This window comes from Egretta garzetta, unplaced genomic scaffold, assembly GCF_000687185.1.
Source record: "Egretta garzetta isolate BGI_Z169 unplaced genomic scaffold, ASM68718v1 scaffold287, whole genome shotgun sequence".
NCBI lineage: Eukaryota > Metazoa > Chordata > Aves > Pelecaniformes > Ardeidae > Egretta > Egretta garzetta.
In genome coordinates, this window is record NW_009260435.1 from 2,387,650 (window position 1) to 2,396,301 (window position 8,652).

Here is an 8,652-nt window from a genome sequence, read left to right on the forward strand (position 1 = left end):
AATCCCTTCTTATTATTCTTTGCATCCCTAGCCAAGTTTAGCTCCAGCCGCGCCTTGGCCTTTCTGACCCCATTCCTACACAACTGGACTGCATCCCTGTACTCTTCCCAGGATGCCTATCCCTGCTTCCACTGCCTGTGCAGTTCCCTCTTCCTCCTTAGTTTGACCAGCATCTCTTGTCTCAACCACGCCGGTTGTGCATGTCCACCATGCATCGCAAAATCATGGCTCCGCCCAGTGCAAGGTGGGGTGAAGGCAGAGTCCTTAACGCACGCAGTGTGCTCAACACATTAAGGTACCAAACAGTTTCTCAGAAATTACTAAAAAAGGTAGGACCCTATGATGGGCTAGGCTTGGATTTCAAGACGAAGGACCGCCATAATTAAGTTCCATTAGATACTTCTCATGTGTTTAGGGAACAAGTGGGTTTGATCTATTTAATGATGCAAAGAGCTGGAAAAATCCTGCAGGCAATATACGATCAAAACAGATAAAACCAAAGCTCCTCCCATGAAAAGATGTATCCCCATTATAGAAGAAAATAGTACTTGCCTGAAAGCCTTGTAAATTGGTCTGTACCAACAGAGAAAGGCACAAGGAGTGAATAAAATAAACCACAGGATTGAGAGACCAAAGTCTACTCCTCTTTCTGTCTGGACTGTGAACCATGCCAGGCAAGCAAGCAGGTTTAAGAGCAGGGTAATCGAATGCACTGTTCAGGATGGGAGAGAGAAAAAAAAAAAAAAAAAAAAAAAAAAAAAAAAAAAACAAAAAACACAACAAACCACAACACATCAGTAGGTTCCTGGAAAACTCAAGAGCATCCCTAATCTCTCACTGAACACATGGAGCTCTGCAGAAATTAAGGAGACTTTGGGCCATCTAATTTCCTTGCCTCCCTTGAAAGGCAAACAGCTTAACCTAAGGACCTCATCTGATCCTGATGCTTACAACTGCATCTTAAATCTTTTCAGAGCACCAAAATCAACATGCACTGTTGAGACTGTTTTGCACCCACTCTCTGAACTGCACTATCCGCTCTCTTTCAGAGTCTGGGGAGAGTTGTTGAAGTCTCCATTAAACAACCACCACCAAACTTCTGTCATGAATGAGCTATTCCCAAAGCATAAACTCAGAGTCCTTTACATCTGCCTTCACAAAAAAGGAAGGGAGACATCATTTTACCCTTGCAGACAACACCTACAGAACTTACTGTAGGTCAAAGCTCAGCATTTCATACAGAATCTCTTTCGAAAAAGGTTTTATTGCAGTTCAAGCTATTACTTACGCATCCACAAGTAATACAGCATCTTGCATATCCGCTGGTAGTCTGCTGGGATGTCTGCAGAAAAATCCTGATAAAAACACGGCTTGATCGGACACCTCTTGGGAAGAGGTGGCCAGTTGTTTTGCCTCGCTGCCGAAAGGAGAAGGGAACAGTCCTTCACTTGCTCTTCTCTCATCAGAAGACTAATTTGCACACCACAATTTGCAAGGAGCCATTCATACATACTGATGTGAAAACCTTGGAAGAGGCTTGGTCTCTGTAAGTAACTACATTTAAACAGGCAGTGTAGCAGGGGTGTGTTAGTGCTGCTGGCAGACCAGCCCAGTTTGAGGGTTTTCCTCCGTGGGAGGCAGAATTCCCCTGCAAAGGCCCTGGCAACCACTGCCGCTCAGTGCTACAAGTCCAGGTTCAGCTACTTAAAACCAAGATTGGGGGAAAATACTGTTTTGCTGTGGCTAAGAGAGCCTTGAGACTGGGGGGGAAAAAAAAAAAAAAGCTTTATTACTCTCAGTGAAAAGCCTTAACACGGAAGCATCACACAACAGCTCAGACACGGATAGGAAACTGGTGTTTGAAGAAGTTAACGTGGCCAAACAGACACTGAGAGCATGCTCAGGGGCAGAGACCCACCAGAGCTGGTCTCCAGCGTCCCATCTCTTGAGCTCTTTCCCACATTGCTAAGTTATGGGATGACAGGTACAGACCCAAGAGGGTTGGCACAGCTGTGCAGGACTAGAGGAAAGACAGGCGGCTTGTAAAAAGCTGAATGCACTCGGACGGGCTGAGCCTTCATCAAATCCTGACAAACGAAGTGATCCAGGCTTCCCTGAGCATCATACAAGCACTACTCACGATTAATGCTGGCTGCATTACTCTGCAATTCCCTTTCCTTCTTCTCCAACTCAGCTGCCTTCCTCTCTAATTCCGCCTGCTGCTGAAGAAGCCCAGCCTGTGCTGCCGCAGCCACAGCCTAAAGGAAGGGGAGAAAAAGGTAAGTTCTTCGCTAGCCGAGGCAGCGGCAATACCACCAGCAAACACACCAGATGCCAAACTGGAATGGAAGCAAAGGCAATTCAATAGCAAGGGTTGTGGACAATTTGAAAACTGAATACCCGTGGCTGATCTGAAACATCTTGAGGCTTCCTGCCTTACCTGCTGGAGGACAAAAATCAAGATCAATGTAGAACTCCACCCAGACATTCCTCTCTTATCCCATAGGAAGACAGGGCTGGAAGAGCCCTTGAGAGGCTATCCAGTCTGTTGCCCATCCTCTGCGCCCTTTCCTTTCAGCAAAGCTATGCTTTTCTCGCACTTCTACCTCCCAGTTTGCCTCATTGCTCCAAGTGCCTTGCAACAGAGCAGTGAGCAGGAATCCCGTGTTTACCAGGACAATTCCCTTCCCAGCTAGTAGAAGAGGTTCAAAGGAAAGGCAAGCCAGACATCTACCACACCTCTTAAGCATCTCTGTTTGCTATTCTGAGAACTGATTCTTTCTCCTCAGCTTCTCTGCTCTTTGGATGAGGTGGTCCTAGCTGTCAGGTACTTGCTAGATGATCTAAGCAGTGGCTGCAGCATATAGCCAGACTGCATTTACACTCCTGGAACTGAGTGCGTCTGACCAGTCACCAGAGCTAAGCTAAAAGCGTTAGCAGGATACGCCTTGGTGTTTGCTGAGGGAAGCCAAAGCAAACAGGATACAAGGCAAAGTGAGTTCTGCCACCAGAAGCAGAGGGGAAAAAAAAAAAAAAATTTGCAAAAGAATCGGACACGCGTATGTGTCCTCTACAGAGATCTGCTTCGCAAGGTAGGTGGAAGTGCAAGTTTAAAAGATCACCTGCAGCTTCCACACCTAACCCCAGAGAACCCCCTTCCTCTCCTTTTCCCGCATGCCTCCAGAGGCCCACAGGAGCTCCTTCCCGCTCTCCAGCCCAGCTCCTGGGAAGGCAGCAGCGAGGAGATGCCATACCTGCGGAGTGGGCTCCACGGATGTCTGCAGAACAGCAGGCTGCGAGCGGCCAGAGGGCTGCGTGGCTGGCGTCGTCCGTGCTGCATTTGTCTGCGTATAAATCACAAGCAACAAGGCAAAAAAAAGCATTACAAATGGCTTCTTTTAGCAAAGGATAGTTCAAGTTTTAGCACCTCTAAAAGAGAAAGCATCCTCAGGAAGCAACTCTGCATTTTCAAGAGTTTGTTAGTTCCTTAACACACTGAGGGAGTGGCACCTGAGGATTACGGCCATTAGGCAAAGGAGAAACAAAACAGGATTTTGATCAGTTGTTTAAACCGCAAATATTGCTTTACCCTGGTTTCCTGTTCTCTTTCCCATCTCGCACATGGCAGCGGCCAGGAAATACGAATGAAGCTCTTGCAGCGATCCATCAACAGTATCGCCACAGCAGTTCAGCTCCCAACCCAGAGACCAAATAAATATTGATGCCTCCTGCCACAAAGCATTTTCCCCTTCACACTTCACACAGCTTCACTGTCAGCCAGCAGCGAGTTTGAGAGGAGCGGTTCCATGCGAGAGCTCCAGCTGGGAGTTTTAGTGCTCCAGTGCAGGAGTGCTCGTGTGCAGCTTGCCATGCAGGCAATGAACTACTATCCCTGGGGAAATCAGCTTTTTCTTTTAAGCTGCACCTAGAAAGGGACCTTCTACACAGCTAAAACCACCACCAAGCTGCCTAGCGCAGAGACGTGCGGCACGTACCAGCTGGGAGCTCTCAGAAAAGGGGTTGAATTCATCCAAGCCGCTTTGGCTAGTGTTTGTGAGCTGTGTCACCGAGGGATCCTGAAAGGAGAGAGAGCAAGGAACACATCAGCATCGGACACAGGCCATATACGCGATCCACGCTGCCTGCCTTCCATCCACTCCGTTAATTTGGAACAGGATGGACAGGGTGAAACACAGTCCCCACCACTGATGGACGGCCTCAGTTGGCAATGAATTTAAATACCCAAGGCAATGACTATCAGCAAGGTAAGGTTTGTGGGCAGAAGTAATCTCCTGTTCAGCCAAGGCGTATATGAGAGAACTACAATGAGCTTTTGGCACAGGGGCCTTTCTGCAGATTCCTACTCCTCACCTACAGCGAGTTATTCCCAATTTCCAGAGACCTGAAGCGGGACATGGATTCATTCACTCATGGTCAGAGAAGGTTGCTGGATACCTAGGACCACCTCCCAAACCTCACCCGCACCACAAAGTGAGGGAGGATCCATCAAAGCACAGCCGAGCCTCACAAAAAGCTATTTTTATTTCATCTTTTATGCATGCTACTTTCCATAAAAAAGCCCTCTTCAATAGCCAGATGTAGACCTCTGGAATGTTTCTTGCTCCAGCTATTAGAGAAACGAGGTCCTTTTTGAACTTGGAAATCCTACTGAAAGAACAACCTGGCAACCTGATAGCTGGGTATGGGGGGAAAAAAAATAATAAATTTAAAAATGGCTTTTTATCCCTCCCTCCCTCAGCAACTCGTGTCTCAAGATCAGTCATTTTAATTTTGTGGTTAATGGGGTGAGAAGCAATTGAGGCTGTGACAAGGCAAGAGCAAGCAATCGAGGCGCGCAGAGGCCGACCGAGTCCGCACGCTGCAGAGAAGTCACTGGGCTTGTCTGCAAGCCGCTGCAGCTGTTCCCCAGGGTTCCAGCGCAGCCTTCTGCTGAGCACAATGCGCACAGAACAGTTAATGAGTAACTTCACACATCTCCTCCGTAGTAGGCACTCCCTACGCAACAGGTTGCGCTAGTTTATGAATCACCCCGGGGCCGAGGGGATCTCAGATGAGGAGGTTTTGGGTGCCACTTTGATGAAGTACAACTCCTCAGCCAGGTAGGGCTGTTAAAAAAACAAAAGGAAAAAGTGGGGAGCACCAGCCGAACCGCCCTGCTGGAAATAAGGACTGCCAGGACTCAAGGCAGGGGTTTTATTTCACTCCTTGCTCCTCCAGAGTTTTGCAGGTGCACGGGCCGTCGACAGAAGCGTGCAACAAGTCAGTTAACGCAAGACAGCTATTGTGTGCTAGCTCGATACCCTTTAATCCAGTCTAGGCGAGGTCCCAGACTGACTGAAGTCCAGCAGAAGACGACTGCACAAGGAAGAGAAACTCCCTTAGAGGTACAGAAAGAAGAAAGCAAAGGCTGCATAACCATCTGAAGAGCCTGAATGGTCAGGCTGGTAGGAACGCGCTCGGGAATAAGGAGAAAAGCCAGAACATGGAGGCAAAACACATGTTCTTCTCTTCCCATTGCTCACCTCCATTCAAAAAGCAAGCTCCTAAGTGAAGCGGAGGCTCACCAGCGCAGCACTGCGATGGAAAGGGTAGGCTGAGCAGGGCAGGGAGAGCAGCACCACCACTTCCAGCTGCAGAGCATTTTGATTCCCAAGGGAAATGACCTCTCATCTTATTGCATAGCTTAAAAACAAAAAAAAAAAGTTACTTAATTAAGCAGTATGGCCAAGGCACGGCAGCTCAGCTTAACTCGCTTGCTATTGTGCAAGCATGTCTAAAATAGATATACAAAGAGCAGGGAATTTGCGACAAAGCTGAAGTGTGTTTGGACATGCGCCTCCGTGCCCTGGATAGGGCAGGAAGGAAAACGGCAGCCGTGAAACAGAGGGTGACAAAAGCACCAACTTCTGCAAGCCTGGACTACGCAGCGTGAAGGATGAGTAAGCAGGAGAAAGGCAGAAGAGATGAACGAGAAGTTGCCCTCAAACTTCATATTTTACAGTTATTTTCTGCAAGCTACAGACTAAAAGACAGTTGACTGTCTTGAAACAAGCACAAGCCTGACTCTTTATGCTGTCAAACGGGGCCTTAATTCAGCCACGGAACAGCCTGAAGCCACGATACCCATCTGTCCCTACTCCAAGGAAGTAACGGCGCATTCCTCTCTGCTCCGAAGGCCCCAGTGCCTTCCCTTTCGGAGGGCTGAGTTGTTGGGATCCCCCGTTAAACTCAAGCAATTCTTCTCAACTTGCTTCCTGTGTCAGAGCTAAGGACGAGCCTGAGCACCTGATGGCCCTCTTACTTCTCCAGCTATTCTGTTTCATTTAATAAGTACGTCCAGCCACACACTTTGTGCTCACAAGTCAATTATTAGATTGATCTGCAGGATACCAGCGAGAAGATCCCCATTTGTTGCCCTTCCTACCATCGCTTGCACCAGTGGTAAGGGATACCTGATGCCATTTTTCACGACTGGAAATCCCCCAGTGCAGAATAATTTTGCCTTTGGACCAAACTGCGCTGATGTGAAGATTAAAGCTGTTCTCAAACACAGCGTTTAATGCAAACACAAAACTGCTGTCACACTGTGCCAGCTGACAGAGCTGCTGGAAGATATTGGTATTACAGGTTTGTGCAAGAAAGGATGCTCTTCCATTTTTTATGTTCCCACAGATTAAAGAAGCAAAACAAGATGCCTCTCTACATGAGATCAAGGCAAGAGAGCTCAAAAAAGAATCACCCAGAACTTAATGTGGTTGTCTAAACATCAGAGTAACTGCCCCAAAAATTGCTGGTCCTGCAGTCAGCCACTGGCATGGGACCTTGGAGCACTGACAGTGCCTAGGAGATGCACCGAGAGAAACCTCAAGGATTTTACTATCAATATCTCTACAAAGGATGGAAGTTTCTAGCCCTGTCTGAAACCTGCATCAACGTTTTGGAGGTAGCTGCCACTTCTAGCAGGTTACTGAATGGCAGTTCTGATGGCAGTTAATCATCTCTCACTAACCGGTTACAAGTAACAGAAAGAAGAGCCAGAGATATTTTTAACGGGACCAAATCAGCTTATTTTATACCAAACTTATTGAACATCATGAACAAAGTCTCCTTATAAAAGGCAAAGACCCCCAGTTACATCAGGATTCTCAAGACAATCCTGGTGCTCTGCCCAAGAGATATTTGTCAGCGTGACAAGGCTGGGAGGGTGAAGATGCTTCTAGTTTTTCAGCAAGCTCTCCAGAGCACGCAGAAGGGGATGTCAGTGCCTGCCAGGCAGGCAAACTGTCCCCCCAGCCCTGCACAGCACCTGGCCAGCATGCGGATCCAAACCCCAGCAGGGAATGGGCTCATTTTGTCGGATTTACTAGATCAGGGCAGCGCTGTCCTACATCGCAGGATGCCATTTTCAAATGGGAGAGACGGGGCTTCGAGGCTCTGGGCAGCAGCAGATGGAGATTCCGCACATCCAGCTACTAGGGAAATTTTTCTTTTTTTAAAAAAAAGGGACAAAGGTGAATGCAAAACCTCACGCTCCCAAAAAGAGGAGCTGTAGCTGCAAAGAGCCGTCAGACAACCGCAGGGGCACCCACCACACGATGTATGTTTGTCCTCGTTAAAAAGTAAGCCTGACGTCAGAGTTATCTGGTGTAAATCACACCCAATCTTTTTTGCTTAAACAGCGAGTAAAGCTTGAGCACGGCCCTGTTCGGTCAGATACTGGGGCCAGCTATAAAGTGCTTAAGGCAACAGAATGTTTACTTCCTCAGTGCCAAAGCAATAAATCCCTGCAGGGACAGTGACCGTGTGTGGGAGACACCCTGTATTCCCCCCCAAATGGAAGGAATATTACAGGAATGCGGTCATTCAAACTCTTCCTGAGACACTCTGTAGCATGTTAAAGCCGAGGAGAGGGCGAGAAAGGATTTTTCCCTTCCGATTTCACTCCCGATTCCCCAAAACACCGTGCCCGATCGACAAACGGTTTCACTTTGGCTTGGCCACAAAACCAGAGGTCGGGAAATCGCCCTTTCCCGCAGGTGACGGCCCAGCCAAACAGCAACAGCTCGCCGATGGACGCTGAAACCCGCACGCTTGCTCTCACAGCACCGCCGTGCCGGTCGGGTCCGGGAAGCCATTCCCCACCAACAACCTGCATAAACGACCCCGCGTTTCACAGCGCAGAGCTTCAGCCCGGAGAGGGGAAACCCCGCAAAAGGGGACAACGTCTCCGAGAACCTCAAAGGCTTTTGGCCCCGCAAAGCCGCTGCCAAATTTGCCTTGTAGGCTCGGCCTTAAGAGCCGGGGCCTCAGCACGTTAAAATCAGACCCCAAAGAGGCCCAGCAGTCACTCGGAGCACTGCGCAGCATGGCCAAGGGAGGTCTCTGCCTCAATTATTTTTAATATCTCTATGTTTTAGGTATCCGCAGCCATTCCAGCACCTTCCAAGCAATGAACCCCCCTCCAAAAACCTGGAGAGGTGCGGGGGGACGGCGGACGACCGGGGCTCGAAGCACAGGCCGACTCGAGCCCCCTTCCTCGAAAGGGGACAGGGGGAGAAAGGCGGCCTTCGAGCAAGCGACGGCGGGAAGGGCCCGCGGGCAGGGCCGGAGCCGACCCTAGGGGGCTGGGGA

At 48.9% G+C, this 8,652-nt stretch overlaps 1 protein-coding gene across 1 annotated transcript in view; it reads right to left on the minus strand.

The window, feature by feature from the left end:
- Window positions 1-5,673, minus strand: part of SCAMP2 (secretory carrier membrane protein 2) — a 10,564-nt gene extending 4,891 nt beyond the window's left edge. The window contains 6 exon segments of the mRNA XM_035899402.1: window positions 553-712; window positions 1,289-1,417; window positions 2,141-2,258; window positions 3,255-3,344; window positions 3,996-4,076; window positions 5,544-5,673. Of these exon segments, the coding sequence (XP_035755295.1) occupies window positions 553-712; window positions 1,289-1,417; window positions 2,141-2,258; window positions 3,255-3,344; window positions 3,996-4,076; window positions 5,544-5,549 (584 nt within the window). The 5' untranslated portion in view covers window positions 5,550-5,673.
- Window positions 5,674-8,652: the final 2,979 nt, after the last annotated feature.